Source organism: Scyliorhinus canicula, chromosome 14 (assembly GCF_902713615.1).
Source record: "Scyliorhinus canicula chromosome 14, sScyCan1.1, whole genome shotgun sequence".
Classification (NCBI taxonomy): Eukaryota; Metazoa; Chordata; class Chondrichthyes; order Carcharhiniformes; family Scyliorhinidae; genus Scyliorhinus; species Scyliorhinus canicula.
In genome coordinates this window covers 7,386,150-7,410,358 of record NC_052159.1, presented here as the reverse complement: position 1 = coordinate 7,410,358, position 24,209 = coordinate 7,386,150, and the positions used below count along the sequence as shown (strand labels likewise).

General features: G+C 53.4%; 1 protein-coding gene across 1 annotated transcript; it reads right to left on the bottom strand.

Annotated features, from left to right (window-relative positions):
• Positions 1-8,354: 8,354 nt before the first annotated feature.
• On the bottom strand, positions 8,355-23,259 carry LOC119977854 (BTB/POZ domain-containing protein KCTD14-like). Its single transcript, XM_038819107.1, has 2 exons — positions 23,084-23,259; positions 8,355-9,665 (listed from the first exon to the last, which is right to left on the bottom strand). The coding sequence occupies exons 1-2, from the start codon at positions 23,141-23,143 to the stop codon at positions 8,994-8,996; spliced, it is 732 nt and encodes a 243-aa protein (XP_038675035.1). The 5' UTR covers positions 23,144-23,259; the 3' UTR covers positions 8,355-8,993.
• Between the last annotated feature and the right edge of the window lie 950 nt (positions 23,260-24,209).

The window sequence follows — 24,209 nt, the reverse complement described above, 5'->3', positions numbered from 1 at the left end:
GACGACCTTAGCTGTTCTCCTGTTACACCTTCACACCCAACAGCCTCAGATCCGAACAGCGGCCATTGTTCCTCTGACTGAGTGGGCACCCAAAGTTAAGTATAGGCGTTAGCGTGAGAGATAGTTTAGTTTATGGTACTTGTGCATGAGTAGAGATTATTGTGTGTAAATAAATAGTATTGACTTTGAACTAACTAACTGGTACATTGGTTCTTTGATCAGTATTCAGGTTTGAACCTTGTGGCGGTATCGAGAGATACCTGGCGACTCTAGAGCAAAACATAATCAGGATTAAGGAAGGCGACCGCTGTATTTATAACCAGATATAGCAACAGCTCCATGGCTTCTTCCTCGTACAGAGTCAGGACCCTCAGCTCGGCCAAGCCACTGCTATTTTCTCTAGCTCGGAGCGGTTGTGGGTGAGCGTCTCCTGCAGGAACACAAATGAGAATAATGTGAGCTGGACGCCTGGCGAGTCTGATGGTGATGGCACCTGGCATGTACACGCACTAAACCTAAGTGGGGCGAAGTTACATCCAGCTTTGCGCCCTTCCTGGGCATAAACCCGATTGCGCCCATAAGACCATAAGACACAGGAGCAGAATTCGGCCATTCGGCCCATCGAGTCTGCTCCGCCATTCAACCATGGCTGATATGTTTTCCATCCCCAATCTCCTGCTTTCTCCCCATAACCCCTGATCCCCTTATTAATCCAGAACCTATCTATCTCTGTCTTAAAGACACTCAGAGATTTGGCCTCCACAGCCTTCTGCGGCAAAGAGTTCCACAGATTCACCACCCTCTGGCTGAAGAAATTCCTCCTCATCTCTGTTTTAAAAGATCGTCCCTTTAGTCTGATATTGCGTCCTCTGGTTCTAGTGTTTCCTACAAGTGGAAACATCCTCTCCACGTCCACTCTATTCAGGCCTCTCGTCATTATAATAATCCTTATTGTCACAAGTAGGCTTACATTAACACTGCAATGAAGTTACTGTGAAAAGCCTGTGGGGACGGCTCGTGAAGTTGTGTTCCAAAATCCCACCAACGCAAATCCCATTTTTGGCCTCTTGCGGGCCAATATCTAAACAAATTCTTGCCGTATGTCATAGTCACACGTTGCTGACACCTATGCAGCCACAAATGGGAGAGAATATTGGAGCAGTCAAAAAAGAATTGAAGGAGAAATTTGTCTCCTTTTTATATCTGCTCATGTGGTCAGAGTTTGCTGGCTAATGATCCAGGGTGGGACATTTTACTCGAAGATCTTGCTTTTTAAAAAACTAATTTTACGGGATGTAGGCATTACTCATCTATTGCCCATCCCTGGTTTCCCTTCTGAAGGTGGTGGTGAGCTGCCTTCTCGAACCGCTGCAGTCCCTGAGGTGTAGGTGAACCCACTGTGCTGTTTGCAGTGCAGCACCGTGTCTTGGTGACACATCATTCATTTTCTCCTGCTTTCAGTGAGGTTGAATTATCACGATCCTGTGGCCTCCCTATCTCTCGCTGACACCCAAAGAACAAACAAAGGAGGGCATGTTTTGAAATGGTGCTACATACCGGGACTGCTTGAACCTTGGTGCCTAAGAAACAAAAAGGATCACGACTTCACACTTTGAAATTGTAGAAACGGCAGCACAGAAAGAGGCCATTCGGCCCATCACGTGTACACGAGTAACCATTCAGTCGAATCTAGCTCCGTAGGCTTTCCAGCTCTTGGCCCGTAGCCCTGTCGGTTACAGTACGTCCAGTGTTTATCCAAATACTTTTATAAACATTTTGAGTTTTTCTACCTCTGTCACCCTTTCAGGCAGCAAACTCCAGATACCCAACAGACTCGGTGGGTAACATCCCCTCTACAGCAGGGAGATAGAGAACCTGGTGACGCGGTGTAATGCCAACAATCTCTCCCTCAACGTCAGCAAAACTAAGGAGCTGGTCATTGACTTCAGGAAGCAAAGTACTGTACACACCCCTGTCAGCATCAATGGTGCCGATGTGGAGATGGTTGACAGCTTCAAATTCCTAGGGGTACACATCACCAACAATCTCTCCTGGTCCACGTTGGCACTACGACCAAGAAAGCACAAAATCGCCTAGACTGCCTCAGGAAACTAAGGAAATTCGCCATGTCCACATTGACTCTTACCAACTTTTACAGATGCACCATAGAAAGCATCCTATCTGGCTGCATCACAGCCTGGTATGACAACTGCTCGGCCCAGGACCGCAAGAAACTTCAGAGAGTCGTGAACACAGCCCAGTCCATCACACAAACCTGCCTCCCATCCATTGACTCCACCTACACCTCCCGCTGCCTGGGGAAAGCGGGCAGCAGAAACAAAGACCCCTCCCACCCAGCTTACTCACTGTTGCTCGTTTTACTGGAGTGTGATTAACACACCTCCGTTTAAAGGCCGTGTGCTTAACACTACTATGGCTCTGTATGTGTAATTATGCTCGGAGTCGCCAGGTGTCGTATTGAGACACCGTCACAAGTATATCAAGGTCAGGTTCAAAGTAATAAATCCATACACCGATTAGTAAGTCCAAACGATTGGTGTTTATTATAACAAATATAATAAATACACATGCATACGCTAAAGAGACTAACTTACTTCTAATACTAAACAACTAAATACTTATCTAGACAGGAACAGGCAAGGTCAGGGAGCAAGGCCTTCGTCCCGTTCTTGGTCTGTAACTTTCTGATTGGCAAAGTTGTCAAGGGCTAGCAAGGTCTGGATCACGTAGCGATCGTTGTGTTGGCACTTACAGTTCGATGGCTGATGCTCAACGGCCGGTGATGAAACTGGAGTCAGGATGCGATGTAACAGGTCTGGGCCGGAGTCTGGAAGCAACAGTTGGAGCAAACAGATCTGGGAGCAACAGCAGATCTGGGCCGGAGCAAAACAGACCGAACCATGTGCGGGATCTATTCTTATAGGTCCCAGGAGGTCCAGGCCCCCTTGGGGCGGCTCCCTCATCGATTGGGTCTTTCCCAATCGATATCTTTCGAACTCCCCAATCCTAGGGTCGTTCCTCGATGGGTGGGGCGGTCCCTACGGCTCTTTGTGTTGGTTGCTTTGGCGCCATTCTGTCTGGGCGTCTATGGAAAAGTATCCATCGATACTTAAATGTTTCTATTGTCCGGGGTCTGGATCTGGATCACCTCATTACTATGCAGATCTGTTTCCCATTTGCACCTTTGGCTGGAACTCTGCACCTGGCTTGAAACTGGTTTCTGTACGTGCAAAATGCAAAACAGTCTTCTGCAAGCTGTTTGTCCTCACTATGACTGTTTTTCCCTGCAGTCTTAGCAGTTCTCCATTTTGTAGCCCAGTGTCCATCTTAGATGGCTATATCACTCTTCCAACTTCTTCCATCGGGCAGGAGATACAAAAGTCTGTTAGCACGCACGAACAGATTCACAAACAGCATCTTCCCCCTCTCTGTGTTTGTGTGTCTTATGTGTGCGCGCAGAGGGTGGGCCAGTTAAAGGGGATAGTTGGTTAGCTTGTTGCTATTCAGTTGCTATTCAGTAATTGTGTTTCAACTTACAAACCTGGTGACTGTAATTATTGGCCAAAGATTTTAGGGTCTTTTCTGATAATTATTGGTTAATTCACTTGTTGTTGTGACTCCGGGGCCTGTGGGTCTGGAATTGACAGTGCACTAGTCCAGGTTGTTGTCACACTATAGAGCAATAGTCCTCCCCACTCTGCGCTACACATGTGAGAGCTGGAATGTACGCCAGCAACATGCCAAGAAGCGTGACTACGTTCAACTTGAACTTCCTTTGGAAGCTTCTGAAGATCAGACAGCAGGATGCTTTCACTCTTAGCAGTCACCTGCAGACCTGGAACCCAGCCACGCAACCCAGCTGATGGACATGGTCATCTGCACCTTGAAGGCTGAACAGAATTCGGACCTGTCAGAATCTGATGCACTTCAACTAGGTACCTCCTAGCCTCCAATGAAAACAACACTAGCTTGTCCAACCTTTCCTCAGAGTTCAACTTTCCTGTTCCCGACAAACTCCTCAGTAAATATCTTCTCCAGCCCAATGATAGATGTCCGATAATGCAGTGACTTGCATTATGAGGTGACAAATTCAAATTGAGCCGGGAACAGGGTAAGAAATTCCGAATCAAGATGGTGCAAAGGAGAAATGGGATATGGACTCGCGACTGCACAAACCACTAAATGTATCGGCAGAGCTGAACAAGGCCAGATAGTTTTTTTAAAAAAAAACACCAAACGTTAGTGTTTATTTCTGGAGGAGTAGAATTGAAAAGTAAAGAAGTTATGCTGAACCTCTATCTGACTACGCCCGGTACTGTGTACAATTGCAGTTCTGCAAAGTCTTGCCAGACGCCACCAGGAATTCGAGGTGTTTATATCAGGAAAGGATCGAGAGACTGTGTCTCCTTTTTCTTGAGGGAATACAGAGAGAATGTTTCTGCTTGTGGGGAAGAGCTGAAATGGAAGACCGTCAATATGGGATGGTGGTTACCAAGAAACCTAATCAGGAAATCAGAGGAAACTTCGTGGCACCGTGGTTTGCACTGCTGCCTCACAGTGCCAGAGACCCGGGTTCGATTCTAGCCATTGATGTGTTAGGCAGCTTGGTTCGATGTGGACTGCACTTGATGCAGTGAGGTTAGAAACAGACGTCTAACACTGGAGAGGATCCAACACGGTTTTATTCAACAATAGAACTAATATACATGTTCAGCTGTGGGTCGACACTATACTGAACTGACTGGAGACCTGGTACTAGCCTAACCAGACTTACTAGCTACCGCATGGTGTTTGCACTGGCTAGCTCGTGGACTCTGACTGTCTCAGTGGCTGGGTCCAGAGAGAGAGCGGGAAACCTAGTGCCCTCTGGCTTTATAGTGGTAGTGGCCTGTCTGGTGATTGGCTGCTCTGTGCTGTGTGCTTACTGGTCATCCTGTGTGTCAATCACTGCCTGTCTGCACTTCATTATGTACATGAGTGGATATTATGACAGCCATAAGACCATAAGGCATAGGAGCAGAATTAGGCCGCTTGTCCCATCGAGCCTTGGGCGGCTGTCTGTGCGGAGTCTGCACGTTCTCCCCATGTCTGCGTGGGTTTCCTTCGGGTGCACCAGTCACCTCTCACAGTCCAAAGATGTGCCGGTTAGGTGGGGCTATAGGGAAAGGGCAGGGGAGTAGGTCGAGGTGGGATGCACTTTCAGAGGGCCAGTGAGAGGCTTGATAGGCCAAATGGCCTCCTTCTGCACTGCAAGGAATTTGTGGATTTGTTACCCAGAGAGTGGTGAGAATGAGAAAACTGTTCCCACAGAGGGCGGGTGAAGTAACTAGTATGGATGCATTGAAGTGGAGGCTGGAGAAGGGAATAGAGGGGGCAATGCTGGTCGCGTTAGACGTCGAAAGCTGAGAGAAGGCTCAAGTGAAGCATGAACGCTCCATGGAATGGTGAGTCTTAATAGTCTGTTTCTATCCTCTATTTCCTATGTCAGGCATTGTCAAACTCGGGGGCTCGACCCGCGGGCAAGTGTCGGGAGGGTCGTGGAGCAGTTCGTCGCGGCACTCCCGATTGCGCAAATCCGTGTGCAACAGCCGGCTTTTAATAATGTCGGCTGCGAGCGGCATTCAAAATCGGCAGTAACAGATTTTTAAAAATTGGCTGCACTATGCGCATGTGCACCAATGATCAGGCACGCATGCGCAGTGCGGCCTCATTTTTTTATATGGTCGCAGCCATTTTTTTTCAAGTTCGGAGGGCCAAAGGGACCAAAACCATTTCCTCCATTTTTGTCAGCAGCATACAAGGTAAGAGAAAATGGTGGGTCGCGCAGGTCGGCCGGCGTGGGTCACGCAGGTCGGCCGGCGTGGGTCGCGAAGGCCGGCCGGCGTGGGTCGCGAAGGTCGGCCGGCGTGGGTCGCGAAGGTCGGCCGGCGTGGGTCGCGAAGGTCGGCCGGCGTGGGTCGCGAAGGTCGGCCGGCGTGGGTCGCGAAGGTCGGTCGGCGTGGGCCGCGAAGGTCGGCCGGCGTGGGTCGCGAAGGTCGGTCGGCGTGGGCTGAAAAGGTCGGCCGGTACGGGTCACGAAGGTCGGTCGGCATGGGCTGCAAAGGTTGGCCGGTACGGGTCACGAAGGTCGGTCGGCATGGGCTGCAAAGGTCGGCCGGTACGGGTCACGAAGGTCGGTCGGCATGGGCTGCAAAGGTCGGCCGGTACGGGTCACGAAGGTCGGTCGGCATGGGCTGCAAAGGTCGGCCGGTACGGGTCACGAAGGTCGGTCGGCATGGGCTGCAAAGGTCGTCCGGTACGGGTCACGAAGGTCGGTCGGCATGGGCTGCAAAGGTCGTCCGGTATGGGTCCCGAAGGTTGGCCGGTTGGTAAAAATGGGTCCCCGGAAAAAAAGTTTGAAAAACACCGTCCTATGTAATGGTGGGGGAGGCAGTGTAGGGAGGAGTAATGAAGATGTGACATTGTCTCAGGTGCATTTTGAATGAAAATTCACTAAAATCTTTAATAATTGATAACTTCTGTCGGGGAGGGGGGGTGGAATTAACTTCCTTTGGATTAATTTACATACTTGCTGCTTCCAATGAGATTAACCCGTGTGATTTAAATATGTGCAGGGGTGAATTTAGTACAGACACAAGCATTGTTTGCGTCAGAATATGTTCCCATGTTCTCTGTTCCCAATTCTTTCTCTCCAGAGCAACTCCCATCCCTGTGCCTGTGATGTGCTTCCATACTGGGCTCAACTTCAGTGCTGTCATCTGCTACCACAGTCAATCTTCGCCTAAGTCTCTCATGGAATTGCAAAATTAAATTACGAGTGAGCTATTGACACCATTGTGTCAGCCGAGGAGTTGGAGGTGAGACAGGGCTTAAGGCAGGGAACTCAACAAACAGAGTCTATTTATAATCAAACGATAAACAGAGTCTATTTAAACAGAGTCCCTGTGAACTATAGCAAACAGAACTCACGACCGAGACCTGATTGAGAATCCCGTAGATAAAATCGGGATCATTTATCCAACAGGATGCAGTGAGTGGAGGATAGTTACATAATTGTGCCCAAGTCAATCACAGTTACCCACGATAGTGCCCTCCCCAGGTGTGATTCGCAGGGGGAAATGACTCGATAAACTCCATTCTGGCCGAGCTTTGTGGTGTCAGTGTATGCAGCAAAACGTAAAGAAAATTACACAGGATTGATCAATGATCATTCTTTAATAGAATTAACAACAGATGCCCTGCAGATTTCCCAATCCGATCCCTCAATTACAGACCATCCGTGCAGTTTGCACCACACCCAACTGCAATTAAAAAATGTATCAAGGCAAGGAGTTTCACTCATATGTACATCATAAATTAAACAACCTTTCGTTCAGAGGCAGCTCGCGGAGTCATGCTGCCTCGATTGCTGGGGGGTGGTGGGGGGGGGGGGGTGGGTTTGAGGTGGGGAGGGCCGACTGAGTAGCGGAATGTGCAGGAAGCCAGCCGGTTCCAGCTGCGTGGAGGCCAGGCCCAGTTTGAGGCCTGTACCTCGTGGCCATGAGAACCTGGCAAATTGAGGGAGTCAAGTTGAATTCGGACTGAAACCAATCCTGAGGCATGTGCAGAAACCGCTGGCCCATCGCGAAGCTGCAGCTCCGACCGCATCCCACCCAATTTCCATTTCTGCTGAATTTAACAACGCTCGGCCAATCCACCGATTTAGCATCAATTTCAACCCACCCCAAGTGTGCCTTCGTCCCTTACACCAACTCGCGGTCCCATCACGAGAAGATCTTCTCCACATGGATTTCAACCTTCCATCTCTGCTGTCACATGGCCTAGTCAAGGTGTATGAAGCTAATGGGTAAATATATTGTTTAAAAAGGTGCAGAAGTGCTTTAGGGTGACATCAGGTGGAGGTTGCCTGTGAAGGTGCCCATATGTCAGGAGAGTCCAATGAGAGGGAATGCTGCTATTCATAGCCCCTTAGCGTCCAAAAGGTCTGGTGGGGTTAAGGGTTAAGGGGATAGGCTGGAGGTGTGGGCTAAAGTAGTGTGCTTTGTCCAAGGGCCGGTGCAGAGTCGATGGGCCGAATGGCCTCCTTCTGCACTGTAGGTTTTCTGTGAGCTAGCCTGATGGGCCGAATGCCTCCCTTGCTCTGCATTGCCGTTGTCCCTCTGCAATACTTAAAAAAAAGTTTTAACAGTTTTCCAATTAAGGGGCAATTTAGCGTGGCCAATCCACCTACGCCGCACGTCTTTAGATTGTGGGGGTTGAGAGCCACGCAGACACGGGGGGGAATGTGCAAACTCCACACGGACAGCGACCCGGAGCCGGGATCGGACCCGGGTCCTCGGTGCCGTGAGGCAGCAGTGCTAACCACTGCGTCACCGTGCTAGCCCTGTCCCTCTGCAATACTTTGTTTGAAGTTTCTTTTCACTGAATCATGAGATTAAAGGAAAACACGGCCCATTCGACAGTCCAACAACATCGCAATTATAGAAGAGGCATCTGTTGCTAGCTGGTATGAGATATAATTCATTGGGAGGCACATGCGGATCCCGTTTCCTGCAAGCAGAGGACACACATTAAAGTTGATTGAAAGAAAACCCCAACGGGGGAGATGAGAAGATTTTTTTGTAGATCTGTTGAGTTCTGGAACGCGTTCCCAATCAGGGCACTTGAAGCAGATTGAGCAGTAACTTTTCAGAGGTAATTTGATAAATATTTATAAAGGAGAAATTTTCAGGGCTATGAGGATAGAGTGAGAGTGGAATTAACTGGAAAGAGCAGGCACAGGCCTGATGGGCTGAATGGACTCCTCCTCTGGTGCATCGCTCTCTCATTCTCATCTGGCTAAAGTGCAACACTCTCGCTTCTTACTAATTCCACTGATTCCCAGCAAAATGGACCCACGATGCTCCAAATATCTTATGTCCCCCAGATGCAACGCTAGTTGTTGTGAGGAGCAATGACTAGTACGTTACATCTTACCACCACGTAAAGGTAAATTTGTAGAGAAATTCACAAGGTCGCGTGAGGAAGCTTTTGCCAATCTCGTGCGATCGGTAGGATGTGCTGTACCCTTTCCTTTCGATGTCCAGTTTGATACAATACAGCAGGTCAGAGATGGATGGTGACGCTCTCCAGGGTCCAAACCTCACCACCGACCCCTTGTCAGTGTCCAGGCCATTCACCACCTCATGGCACCTGGCAGCGTCCTCCTCATTTCTGACCACGCACACTATCACAGTGGACTGGCGAGAGGCCACAGCCTCTGCTCTGGCCACCCGCACCATCACCTCAATGTTCTCCTGGTAATTTGGTACCCGGGCCAGGAACTGCCTCCGCCCCACTAGCTCACCAAAGAGCTTGGGCGAATCTTCCAGCAGCTTGGCCAGGGGCTCGATGCCATAGTACATAGCCTCCTGGTAGACCTCCTCGGCGAGACTGGGGGGTGGCTCACGGCCCCGGAGGAACCCCAGCACGTGCTTGAAGTGGGTCCCGTCCCGGTCAATGAAGTACCTTCCTTCCAAATCCAACGTGGGTCGGGACGGACTGTTGAACATCTCCGCCAGCTTGGACCCTGGATACTTCAGCAGGGTCCCCAACAAGGTGGAGTAAGTGTGACCCCCGACGTTCAGACTGATGACCAGCGAGGCCTAGAGAAACAAAACAAAATGAATTGAGCGCTCGTCACCCCTGTCTGCCTAGAACCACATTGCCCCAATTCCCAGCCACCCCCCCATCCCAAATATTCACTCTTCATTCATCCTGGGTGATGGGTCCAAGGTCTCATCTCACCCAAGCAGCTATTCTTCAAGTGTGAACATGAACTCAGACACTGAGAGTCAGCAAGATAATTAACCAATGGGTTAACATGACTTGTACTGGAATCAATTTTCATTTATATGTGGACACAAAGTGGTGCTCACACATCTGTGCACACGCAGATAGACACGCAGGCGACGCAGACGCGCACACCACAGACAAGGGAGGCGGCATAGTGACATTGTCACTGGACTCGTAAACCAGAGACCCAGGGTAATGATCTGGTGACCCAGATTCGAATCCCGCCCCGTCAGATGGTGAATCCAATAGAAATCTGGAATTAAAAGTCTAACGGGGACCATGAAACCCATTGTCGATTGTCGGAAAAACCCATTTGGTTCACTAATGCCCTTTAGGGAAGGAAATCTGTCGTCCTTACCCGGTCTGGCCTACATGTGACTCCAGACCCACAGCAATGCGGTTGATTCTTAACTGCCCCCTGAAATAGCCGATCAGACCACTCAGTTCAAGGGGAATTAGGGATGGGCAATAAATGCTGGCCCAGCCCCGCGATGCCCGCATCATGTGATGGAATAAATTAAAACACACATATCCAGAGATGCACAATCTGTGAGATTAGACCCAGAAAGGAGGATTGAACAGTTTGAGGGAAGGGTTTTATGACTAGGGGCGTGATTTACCGGCCTTGTCGCACCTGACTTGTGACATGACGAGGCCAGACCGAGCCATTCGCGACGCTGGGGACATCTTGCGGGATTCACCGGAACCTCGCGGGTCGTCGTGATCTGGATCTCGCCCTCACTGGTCGAGAAGCAGATCAGCATATTCAAATGAGCCATTCGGCCCATTCCCAGGTGCCGGGAACTAACGGCCTCCCCATTGAGGCCTGGACCAGGCGCCATTTAGCACTGATCCACACCAATGTGGACCAAGTGTAAAGGCACCTGGGGGAGGGGGGGGGGGGGGGTTGCCCAGGCCCTTGGAGACCCTCGGGTGGTCAGGGGCAGGGCAGGGTGGCCTCTAGCTCTCCCTCTGGCATCCAGGCACCTTGGCACTGCTACCCTGGCGTTGCCATGGTGCCTGGGTGGCACTTTCAGGAAGACAGGGGTACTTCTAGGATTCCCAGGTGTAACGACTAGGGGGCCTGGGTGCCAACATGACATTGTCACGGGTCTGGTCAGGAGGGGGGACCATGCCCAGGAAAGGTGGGTTGAGGGGATGTATGAAGAGAGGGAAAGTGAACGGCTCAAAGGTTGGGGAGGGGGGGGTGAAGGGTGAGGAGGCCTGAAAGCGGGGTTCTTCAGCAACCCTGTAGTGAGGTGTCCTCAAATTGAGGTGGGGGGGGGGGGTTGTGAGATAATGCCCATGTGTGGGGAGGGGTGGCATTGCCCGTGGGCTGGGGTTGTGACGGACCCTCAAGCTCAGAGATTGGGGCACCTTTTCAAAATGGCGTCCTGATCTCGGAGGCAGTCTCACAGGAGTTTCTCTGCCCTTATTAGGTAGGGTGAGGGGGGGGATCAAGGGCGGATTGAGGACCCCTAATAACTAAATTGGGACATGGGGGGGTGGGGGTGGGTGGGGGGGTGGGGAGGTGGGTGAGGGCGGAGACCGCAGTTGAGAGATCGGAGCAGCATTTCAAAATGGTGCCCGAATCTCTCCTTCTCCTGATGAGCTGAGGTGGTCAGTGCAGGAATTGAAGGGAAGTGCGGCCTCGATGGACGTTCCTGACAGTGGCCATAAAAAACCCAGAGTCCTGTTTGTCAGTGGGGTCATTGTCAACCCTGCAGGCGCAGAGACACACCCCGCTAAACACGCCCAACACGGGACTGTTCTTTCCCCGTTAAATCGCGCCCCCCAAGTGTAGTTGGATAGTGGTGTGGATCTCACCCAAAAAAGCTGGAGAGAAACCCTCTCCAAACCCCCCCCCCAGCCAATAGCGGGAGAGACAGAAAATGAGATCTGTGCCAGGCACCAAACCGTGATGCGACCGTCCCGCTCCCGTAGGTGAAATCGGGATCCCGCTGCAGCGTGGCGAGATACCAATTATCATCACTTAAGCCCCATTTCCACACAATTAACGGGAGCCACCTCATAGCACGGCCTCCCATCATTCAGCTGCCTCCCCAGCAAGTTGTCACGCCGGCGCCGATTAGTGCTCCTTTTGAAAAGCGTGAACCTGGCAGAAAGGGCTTCTGCAGGGAGCCGAGGAGGGGAGTAGCCATCTTTGCTCACAGAACGGGCAGCACGGTGGCCTAGTGGTTAGCACAACCGCCTCTCGGCGCTGAGGTCCCAGGTTCGAATCCCGGCCCTGGGTCACTGTCCGTGTGGAGTTTGCACATTCTTCCCGTGTCTGCGTGGGTTTCGCCCCCACAACCCAAAGATGTGCAGAGTAGGTGGATTGGCCACGCTAAATTGCCCCTTAATTGGAAAAAATAATTGGGTAATATAAATTTATTAAAAAAAAATCTTTGCTCACAGACAGAGCCCTGGGAAGGGGGGGGGGGAGCTGCTGGGGGGAGCAAACGCGTGCGGATCCACCATGCCAACCCCTGGATCGTGTACAGCCATTTCGAGGGCAATCCCGGTCCCTGCCCGTCTGCCCCGCCGATCACCCATAACCCCCACTGACTGCCGAGGCCTCTGGCCGTGCGGCTGAAGGCCGTGTGGCTGGTGGCTATTGCTAATAGGAAATTGGCAATCGTGGTGAAGTGATCACTTCCCAAAACCCAAGTGGATTCCCGTGGGCGGGTGGGCCATATAGCGTGTGGGAGTCATTGCTTAGCATCCCAATCACACCTTGCTGCCTGGACACTGTGCTTGAACACCGCGGGAGGCAACACCACACACACAGCAGCCAACATCCGAACACCCAGGGGATGGGACACAGCTCCGGGGACATGTCCACGGCCGGAGGGTGGGTGAGTGCCATGGGGAGGGGACCAGCACACGGTACGGGTGACGTTATGTGCGGGTGTCCGGGTTGCAGGGTCTGGGGCCCGCTGCGGCTGGGAATGCGTGGGCAGGACGTTCGAGGAGTTGGGGTGGTGGGGATATCAATGGGACAATGGAGGGTCCCTGGCTATGAGCCGCTGCTATTTTCCAGTCTAACACCCCCACCCAATGCCTTAGAGATATTGAACGCTATGGCAGGGATTTTGAACTCTGCAGAACAGGCGCAAGTGGTGCTGCTGATCGACCGCGCGGCCAGACGCCAGAGACGGCGGCAGCAGCAGTATCTGCAGATGCTCGAGGCGGCAGCCCACGTGCCGGACCCCGCCCCACACGCTGATGTCCCGGCCACCCATTAGGCCAGCGACGGACCCAGAGGGGGAGACCCGCGATGGTCCAGCGTATACAGGCATCCTTTGAACAAATGATGGATAATGCGTGTCACAGGAGGCTCCGCTTCAACAAGTAGACGGTGAGAGACCTGTGCGAGGAGGAGGCCACCCACTCCCGGAGGAGGAGGAGGAACCCGCTCCCGGTGGAGGAGGAGGAGGAGGACACCCTCTCCCGGAGGAGGAGGAGGACACCCGCTCCCGGAGGAGGAGGAGGAACCCGCTCCCGGTGGAGGAGGAGGAGGAGGACACCCTCTCCCGGAGGAGGAGGAGGACACCCGCTCCCGGTGGAGGAGGAGGACACCCGCTCCCGGAGGAGGAGGAGGAACCCGCTCCCGGTGGAGGAGGAGGAGGAGGACACCCTCTCCCGGAGGAGGAGGAGGACACCCGCTCCCGGTGGAGGAGGAGGACACCCGCTCCCGGTGGAGGAGGAGGACACCCGCTCCCGGTGGATGAGGAGGAACCCGCTCCCGGTGGAGGAGGAGGAGGCCACCCGCTCCCGGTGGAGGAGGAGGAACCCGCTCCCGGTGGAGGAGGAGGACACCCTCTCCCGGTGGAGGAGGAGGCCACCCGCTCCCGGTGGAGGAGGAGGAGGAACCCGCTCCCGGTGGAGGAGGAGGAGGAACCCGCTCCCGGTGGAGGAGGAGGGCACCCGCTCCCGGTGGAGGAGGAGGAGGCCACCCGCTCCCGGTGGAGGAGGAGGAACCCGCTCTCGGTGGAGGAGGAGGCCACCCGCTCCCGGTGGAGGAGGAGGGCACCCGCTCCCGGTGGAGGAGGAGGACACCCTCTCCCAGTGGAGGAAGAGGGCACCCTCTCCCGGTGGAGGAGGAGGAGGAGGACACCCTCTCCCGGTGGAGGAGGAGGAGGAGGACACCCGCTCCCGGTGGAGGAGGAGGATACCCGCTCCCGGTGGAGGAGGACGACACCTGCTCCCGGAGGAGGAGGAGGCCACCCGCTCCCGGTGGAGGAGGAGGAGGAGGAACCCAATCCCGGTGGAGGAGGAGGAGGAGGACACCCGCTCCCGGTGGAGGAGGAGGACACCTGCTCCCGGAGGAGGAGGAGGAGGAGGACACCCGCTCCGGGTGGAGGAGGAGGACACCCTCTCCCGGTGGAGGAGGAGGAGGCCACCCTCTCCCGGAGGAGGAGGAGGAGGGCACCCGCTCCCGGTGGAGGAGGAGGACACCCGCTCCCGGTGGAGGAGGAGGAGGCCACCCGCTCCCGGTGGAGGAGGAGGACACCCTCTCCCGGTGGAGGAAGAGGACACCCTCTCCCGGTGGAGGAGGAGGCCACCCGCTCCCGGTGGAGGAGGAGGGCACCCTCTCCCGGTGGAGGAGGAGGAGGAGGATACCCGCTCCCGGTGGAGGAGGAGGACACCTGCTCCCGGAGGAGGAGGAGGAGGACACCCGCTCCCGGTGGAGGAGGAGGCCACCTGCTCCCGGAGGAGGAGGAGGAGGACACCCGCTCCCGGTGGAGGAGGAGGCCACCCGCTCCCGGTGGAGGAGGAGGAGGATACCCGCTCCCGGTGGAGGAGGAGGATACTCGCTCCCGGTGGAGGAGGAGGGCACCCACTCCCGGTGAGAAGAGGAGGACACCCGCTCCCGGTGGCCGCCAGGGTCACTGCAGCTCTGACCTTTTACCCCTTGGGACCATCCAGGGCTCGAGTGGGGAGCTGTGCAGCATCTCGCAGGCCACAGTCCACAGGAGCATTCGACAGATCACGGATGCCCTGTTTGCCCGCGCGGAAAATTACATCAAATTTGACATGAACCAAGTCCGACAGGATGCCCGAGCAGCAGGATTCCTCGCCATCGCCGGAATGCTCCAAGTCCAGGGTAGACTGCAAGCCTCGTGCTCACTGTGCCATCTGAAAGTGCGCTATGTTAACAGGAAGGGGTTCCACGCCCTGAACATTCGATTCATGTGTGACGACCACGTGAAGATCATGCACGTGTGTGCACGCTTCCTGGGGAGTGTTCACGCCGCCTACATCCTGGGGCACCCCGGCCTTTCGAGGACCACCCCAGGATGGCTGGCTGGCTCTGGGGGCTAAGGGGTACCTGCTGAGGACCTGGATAATGCCGCCAGTACGGAGGCCAGAGAGCGAAGCTTACACCCGGTAAAACAAGCCCATATGGCCACCCGGGCTGTCATTGATCGGAGCATCGGACTCCTCAAAATGCCGCTCCGATGCCTCGACCACTCCAGCGGTGCCCTGCTGTACACCCTCCGGAGGGTCGCCCGCTTTGTGCTGGTCTGCTGTGTCCTCCACAACCTGGCACAGCAGCGGGGCGAGGTGCTGGAGGTTGGGGATGAGGAGCCCACCTCCGGCGGGGGGGGGGGGGGGGGGGGGGGGGGGGAGAGGATGATGAGGCGGTGCCAGACCAGCAGGGGTTGGAGGGCGACCCCGGGGAGGAACTGGAGGATCAATCGGAGGCTGCAGGATGGGCAGCAGCGATGAGGGTCCGGCAAGCCCGGAGAGACAGGGAGGCCCTCATCCTCGCCCGCTTCACATTAGACATGGCCTGGTCCATCATCGACACCTTACTCAATCCCCCTCCCTCCCTCCCCATTTCCCATCACTCCAGGAGGCTGGGACTGTGTCGGCACTGTCAGTGGGTCACTGTCGAGGGCTGGGGGGGGGGGGGGGGAGGGTGTAATGATAACCCGCAGAGAGCTGGGTGCCAGCCCTCCTCAATCTATGCCAGGCTGACCCCTGCCTGTCTGCTGAGTGCTCGCTCACGCCCAGCACTTGCACGCGGTGTGCCCGGGGAGGGGGAGATGCCCGGAGAGATGGGCCCACAGTTTGGAGGTCAGTCTGCATTGTGGATGAAAGTGACAGAGGCGTCATACTGCTTGTGTTTAAGAGTTTTTAATGTGTCACAAGTGTCCCAACATTTATTGCCCATCCCTAATTGCCCTTGACAGGCACATTGCTGTGGGTCTGGATTCACATGTAGGCCAGACCAGGTAAGGACGGCAGATTTCCTTCCCTAAGGCTTTCCTTCCCTAAGGTGTGCTACCTAGGCAGCTCGGTAGCACAGTGGTTAGCACTGTGGCTTCACAGCTCCAGGGTCCCAGGTTCGATTCCCCGCTGGGTCATCGTCTGTGTGGAGTCTGCACGTTCTCCCCGTGTCTGCGTGGGTTTCCTCCGGCTGCTCCGATTTCCTCCCACAGTCCAAAGAAGTGCAGGTTAGGTGGATTGGCCATGCTAAATTGCCCTTAGTGACCAAAAAGGTTGGGAGGGGTTATTGGGTTTATGGGGATAGGGTGGAAGTGAGGGCTTAAGTGGGTCGGTGCAGACTGGATGGGCCGAATGGCCTCCTTCTGTAATGTATGTTCTATGTAAAAGACATTAGTGAAATGGATGGGTTTTTACGACAATCGACAATCGTTTCATGGTCATTATTATTCTTTTACTACTACCTGTAGATGTTTATTGAATTCAAATTTCACCATTTGCACTGGCGGAATTTAAACCTGGGACCCCCAGAGCGGTACTCTGGTCTCTGGATTGCTTGTCCAGTGACTATACCGCTATGCCAGCGCCTCGAGACGGGGGAGCTGGAGGCCACCATCCCCACACCACGGGACGGGTCCCGGTTGGGACCCAGTGCCCTCGCCTCCCGCTCGGTGCCCATAGGGTCCCCGGGGTTCACCTCGGAATGGAAGGGCAGCTGCTTCGAACTTCGGCTGCCCCGTGTCGTCTGGCTATACGCCATCGTGGCGGCGCCCTGAGCGATGCTCCTCAGTGATTGGGCCATGCTCTGCAGCACCTCGGCCATGCCCACCTGAGGGCGGGACACGTTCCGCAGAACCTCACCAAGGTCAGCCTGGTACTGGGCGACATCCCCTAACGGGGCAGACATTCTGCCGAGACCCTCAGCCATGCCAACTGTGCCATGCCTTGGACACCGTCGCTCACGGAGCCGATGCCGTGCACCAGGGTCTCCACTTCGGTTACCCCCCTAGCAGTGTTGGCCTCAGTGCCACGCATTGCCTGCGACATCTCCTCTGCCCGTAGCCCTGGGACTCCGCCAATTGGCCATGGGCATCCTGGACTGTCGCTAATATCTCCTGAATGTCACGGCCGCTCCGTAATGTCTCCATCAGCTCCGGGTATACTGCTGGGGGTTCCTGTCTCCACCTGATATACATCGGCAGCTGTGAGGTGCTCACCAGATTGTGCCCCAGGAGATGGACAAACGTCTCCCACCGAGGTGCGTGTCTCTGCGTTGGTGGCGGGTGGGAATGACAGCTGCGACGCGGTGATCGTGGCATCCTCGAAGCTCTCATCCAAGGTGGTCTTGTGGGAAGCAGGGGTGAGGCCCACCCTGGATGGGCCGGCGCCGTTGGCTGGACGACCTGCGGGAGAACGGACATGTGGTCAGTGGGAGGGATGGGTCAGTCAGTCAGTAAGGCAATAACATCTCACATATGACAGCTCCTCCGGGCGGGGTGTCCGGTGGATCCTCACTTCTGCAGCCTCCGCCAACCACCGCCAACCTCCGCTTTGGTGACCGCTCTGTCCTCGGCCACCGCCATCACCTTTCAGGCCCATTCCTCGAAGGTGGTGAGCATCTGTATGTCCGGTGCCCCTCCACAATATTGTCTGGGCCCTCTCCCGGTGATCGTGGGAGAGCTTCTCCTGCGGAGACACAGAGAGGGCATTAGCCTCACACGTGGTTCCTGGTGAAGGGGGTGTACGTGTAGGAAGGGTCGCAATGCATGAAGGGGGGTTGGCTTCTACATGGAGGATTGGGGGAAGGATGCCCGTGTGGGGAGGGGTTGGTGTCAACTCACCCTTGCTGCCCCAGGTCGTTGACCTTCTTGCGACAATGGCGGCCGGTCTCCTCCTGGTCACAATCCCCGAGCTCACGGCCGCAGCCACTTTGACCCAGGCAGCACTGGCTGCTCTATGGCTCACCTCCGGGACCCTCGGGGGGACAGGACATCCCTCCTGGCCTCCACCACATTGAGGAGTGTCCCCCCATCGTGGGGCCGGTTATCTCGGTGCCATGGCAGCGAGCTGACTGGGGTTGGCTGTGCAAGTGCTGTTTACGTGCTGCTCGACCTTGTTAGTGGAGGGGAGAAGGGAGGGGTGGCAAGCGCAGTCCCGGAGAATCAGCTGGCGAGCCTGCATTTGTGTCGAGAGGTCATGAAGCGGACCAATTTACGTTGAATAGCGTTCCCGGTCTCCCGCTAGTTACCACACTTCGAAATCTTTCCGGAGCATCGCACCCTAGAAGTCCTTTAGTTAAATTGTGCCCTGGAGGCACGGTGGCACAGTGGATAGCACTGCTGCCTCACAGCGCCAGGGTTCCAGGTTCGATTCCCCGCTGGGTCACTGTCTGTGCAGAGTCTGCATGTTCTCTCCGTGTCTGCGTGGGTTTCCTCTGGGAGCTCCAGTTTCATCCCACAGTCCAAAGATGAACAGGTGAGGTGGATCTGGTCACGCTAAATTGCCCCTTAGTGTCCAAAAAGGTGAGATGGGGTTCGTGGCTTACGAGGAGAGGGTGGAGGCATGGGCTTAAGTAGGGTGCTGCTTCCAAGGGCTGGTGCAGAGTCGATGGGCCGAATGGCCTTCTTCTGCATTGTAAATGCAATGATTTTAGAATTCCATTTAACTTTGCACAGAGGGTACACAGCACAGAAAGATGACATTTGACACAACAAAGCCACACCAGCATGCATGCTCCATTCGAACCTCCTGATCCCACTTACATCCTTCTATTCCTGCCTTCCTCACGTGTTTATCCAATTTCCCCTTAAATACGTCCATACCATTCACCTCAACCGTTCCCTGTGCTAGTTCCATATCCTCATCCTTCCCGGGAAAAGATGTTTTTCTTGAATTGCCGATTTGATTTTGTATGTTGACGGCCTTGAATTTGGGAACATTCTCTTTGTCTTGACTCGACCACAACCTTTCAGAATTTTCATGGGTCACCCTTCAGCACCCTGGAGGTTCCCCTCCAAGTCACTCACCATCCTGACTTGGAAATATATCGGCCGCTCCTTCACTGTCAAAATCCTGGAACTCCCTCACTAACAGCACTGTGGGTGTACCTACACCACAGGGACTGCAGCGGTTCAAGCAGGCAGCTCACTGCCACCTTCTCAAGGACAATTGGGAATGAGCAACAAATGTTGGTTTAGCCAAAGGCTCCCACACTCCCAGGAAGAATAAATTAAAACACTTAAATAAACACCTCAAATAGATCATCCCTGACTCTCCAGTCTATGCTACAAATCCTCATAATTTGGCCACTTTAGTCTTGGTGGATCTGAGCTGCACCTCTTCCAAGGCCAATGTATCCTTACTGAGCCAGATGTGGTGCCCAGAGCTGTTACTCCAGATACAGTTTAACAGGAGCTTCACACAACTGGGCCACAGTTTGCCAAATAACTTTGATTCAAAGTAGGCAACCACGGCAATGATTTGAGCTGATTGAACAGGACTGATAGTCCTTAAAGACTACAGCACGTTGACTGTGCTAACATTCTAGAAATACTTGCTGAATGAGTCAGAATGAGGGCAGGGCACTAACTGAGAATTCCATGGCGGATGACAATTATTTGTTGTTCTAAACACTGATCATTACTTGCTGACGCCCAATAGAAAACATATACGTACTCCTAAGGGCATTGCAATACTTGAGCAATATGAGTGATGATAGCGCAATGGTTAGAGGAATGTATGAATAAGGGAGGAGACAATGGGTGGAACGGCAGCACAGTGGTTAGCTCTGTTGCTTCACGGCGCCAGGGACCCAAATCCGATTCCCGACTTGGATCACTGTCTGTGCGGAGCCTGCACGTTCTCCCTGTGTCTGCGTGGGTTTCCTCCGGGTGCCCCGGTTTCCTCCCGCAGTCCAAAGACGTGCTGGTTAGGTAATTTGGACATTCTGAATTCTCCCTCTGTGTACCCGAACAGGCGCCGGAATGTGGCGACTAGGGGCTTTTCACAGTAACTTCATTGCAGTGTTAATGTAAGCCTACCTGTGACCATAAAGATTATTATTAACATAGAACATAGAACAGTACAGGCCCTTCGGCCCTCAATGTTGTGCCGAGCCATGATCACCCTACTCAAACCCACGTATCCACCCTATACCCATAACCCAACAACCCCCCCTTAACCTTACTTTTATTAGGACACTACGGGCAATTTATCATGGCCAATCCACCTAACCCGCACATCTTTGGACTGTGGGAGGAAACCGGAGCACCCGGAGGAAACCCACGCACACAGGGGGAGGACGTGCAGACTCCACACAGACAGTGACCCAGCCGGGAATCGAACCTGGGACCCTGGAGCTGTGAAGCATTTATGCTAACCACCATGCTACCCTGCTGCCCCCAATTATTAAGTTGGAATTGAAGTTCAATTCATTAAATCTGGAGTTGAAAGTTCGTCCCAGCAATGACAGTCATGATCAATTGTTGTAAAAACCCATTTGATTCACTCATGTCCCATATAGGGAAGGAAATCTGCCGTCCTTACCCGGCCTGGCCTGATCTACATGTGACTCCAGACCCACAGCAATGTGGTTTACTCTTTGAAATGGCCTCGCACGTCACCCAGTTCAAGGGCAATTAGGGATGGGCAATAAATGCTGGCCCCCCACATCCCATCAAAGAATAAAGAGGGGGAAAAAAGGAGAGTTTAGTGAAGTGGGGGAAGGACAGTCTGTGTCCTTTCCCTTGGCTTTGCTGATGTAAGTAATTGGTTAGCTAGCTGCGGAGGATATTGGTCACAGTCATGCACAGCCGCAAATTAGATTTACAAAGATGACCTCAAGCAGGAGTGAAACCATCAGATCATTTCACAGAGGTTTCAAATCATGACGTGAATGTCTCAAGAGGCTAAATTAAATTACCGGTAATTAAATTAAATTAAGAGATTTAAATCAGGGAGCTGGAGGCTCTTTCTTACGAAGGAGGTTAAAACAGTGTTTTATTTTTCAAATGTTAAGGGGCAAAAGTATAAATTACTCACTCATACAAGAAGCAATTCAGGTGAAACTTCAGAAAACTCTACCGGAGGCAATGCTCAAGATGAATAGAATTGAAGACATTTAAAGTCGGCTGGATAAACACACGAGGGGAGCAGGATGGAAGAATATGCTGATAGGGGGAGATGAAGTAGTTTGGGATAGGCTCATATGGAGCATGGAGCAGATGGACCGAATGGTCTGTTTCTATACTGTGAATTCCTTTAAACAATACAAGAGGGTTGAGAGACAGTGAAACACACTGGAGTTAGTGACAGTGATAATATGGGTAAAGTAGCATCATGTTACTGATCCAGTAATCTGGTGTCAAAAGTAGGCTTCCATTAACACTGCAATGAAGTTACTGTGAAAAGCCCCTAGTCACCGCACTCTGGCGCCTGTTCGGGTACACAGAGGGAGAATTCAGAATGTCCAATTCACCTAACAAGCACGTCTTTCAGGACTTGTGGGGGGAAACCGGAGGAAACCCACGCACACACGGGGAGAACGTGCAGACTTCGCACAGACAGTGGCCCAAGCCGGGAATCGAACCAGGGATCCTGGCGTTTTGAAGCAACAGTGCTAACCACTGTGCTACCCTGCCGCCATAGCTGGGGAATTTAAATCCAGTTTTCGAATAAGAAGCCAGCCTCAGCAATGAAACAGTTGGAGTGCTGTAAAAACCCATCTGGTACATTAATGCCCTTTGGAGAAGGAAATCTGCCGTCCTTACCTGGTCTGGCCTACATGTGACTCCAGACCCACAGCGATGTGGTTGATTCTTAACTGCCCCTCTGAAAATAAGGCAGCAAGACCTCCAGTTAAGTGGGAAATAACTGACTGAAATATCAGGAGACCCTATTGTCACAAGAACGTGAGAAGTAGGAGCAGGAGTAGACCATTCGGCCCATCGAGCCTTCTCCGCCATGCAATACGATCATACCTGATTTTAGGCTTCCACTGCCCTTTCCTGCCCACTCCCCACATTCTTGGATTCCCCGAGAGACGAATGGGTAATCATAGAATCCCTACAGTGCAGAAGGAGGCCATTCGGCCCATCGAGTCTGCACTGACTCTTTGAATGGTCACACTATCCAGGCCCAATCACCCGTCCTATTCCTGCAACCCCACCCGAAGAGGCAATTTATCACGGCCAATCCACCTAATCTGCACGTCTTTGGACTGTGGGAGGAAAGCGGAACATCCGGAGGAAACCCACGCACACACGGGGAGAATGTGCAGACTCCGCACAGGCAGTGACCTGAGGTCGGAATCGAACCTGGGTCCTTGGCGCTGTGAGGCGACAGTGTTAACCACTGTGCCACCGTGCCAGTGTAATTGGTTGAAGGATAATTGGATATAGGAAGCAGGGTGGCACTTTGGTTTATGATATACGACCGCTGTGGAGACAAGAAGCCAACGCTTTAGAAAGGGAGAAGGGGGAAGAGTTGGGAATTTTAACAAAACAGCAACTTGTAGCCACCCCCACCCACTACAAAAACACCGTGTCTCCGAGCCCCTCCCCCACTTCTAACAGTCTCCCACTCCAGGGATCAGCAAACACTTTTCAGGGAGAAGTTTTAACTGATCGATTGCCCGTGAATCCTTAAAGAACTGACAGACAGAGAGCGAGAGAGAGAGAGAAAGACAGGGAAGGTTACATTGAAAGATAAAAGGAGGAGGGTGGGGAGAGAGAGAGAGAGAGAAAGGCAAAGAAAAATAAATGAAGGAAAAATAGAGAGTGAGGGGGAGAGGAGTGAGGGGGAGAAGGAAGAAGGGAGAGAAAGGGGAAGAGAGAAAAGAGGATAGGAGAGGGAGAGAGAAGGAGATAGGCAGGCAGGAATGAGGGAGAGAAAACAGAGTGGAGGAGATAAGTAGAAAGAGAGAGAGAGAAGGAAGTGACAGTGTAGAAACTCCATTACAATGTTAAACAATAACTTTTCACTCTGAGCTCACATTTTGAGGGCTGCCAACGATGGATTTCACTGAGGTCCCCCTCGAGCTAGTGGAACTCATGCCTGTCTGTCCGTCTGTCTTCCAGATGTTGGGCGAGAGAGGGTACGGGGACTGGATACACCTGCTGAAGGAATTCCTACGTAGAGAGTCAGGTGGAATAGGGCGGGGGAGCAGCAAGCCAGCCCTGCCACTCAGCTCAAATCAATGCCGCCTCAGAGCCAAAGAGGAATTTAAAGGGACAGTGCGCGCTCGTGTGCTGCTTGTTCGCCACGGAGTGGAAAACCCACAGGAAAAGAAGCTTAAGGGCAGCACGGTGGCGCAGTAGGATAGCCCTGCAGCCTCACGGCGCCGAGGTCCCAGGTTCGATCCCAGCTCTGGGTCACTGTCCGTGTGGAATTTGCACATTCTCCCCGTGTCTGCGTGGGTTTCGCCCTCACAACCCAAAGATGTGCAGGCTAGGTAGATTGGCCACGCTAAATTGCCCCTTAATGGGAAAAAATGAATTGGACACACTAATTCTATAAAAAACGTGATGCTACTTGACCCATATTATCACTGTCACTAACTCCAGTGTGTTTCACTGTCTCTCAACCCTCTTGTATTGTTTAAAGGAATTCACAGTATAGAAACAGACCATTCGGTCCATCTGCACCATGCTCCATATGAGCCTATCCCAAACTACTTCATCGCCCCCTATCAGCATATTCTTCCATCCTGCTCCCCTCGTGTGTCTTTCCAGCCGACTTTAAATGTCTTCAATTCTATTCATCTTGAGCATTGCCTCCGGTAGAGTTTTCTGAAGTTTCACCTGAATGAGCAGATTTTGTTTGAGGGTCGGGGGATAGGTGTGGTCAGTGCGCGGGGGGAGGGTGGGGTTTGGGGGGGGGGGGGGGGGGGGGGTCGTCCGGCACCAACCATGTCCACATTTTTTGAGCCTGTCCGAAACTAGAGGGATTCTGGCGGGGGGGGTTTGCTGACGTTTGTGGCTGAGGCGTTGAGGGTGAAGGTTGACCTGAGTCCAGAATTGGCGATTTGTGGAGCGTTGGGAGTTCAGGAGGAGAACGAGGCCGACGTTTCGGCCTTTGCCTCCCTGGTAGCCCGGAGACGGGTCCTGTTAGGGTGGAGG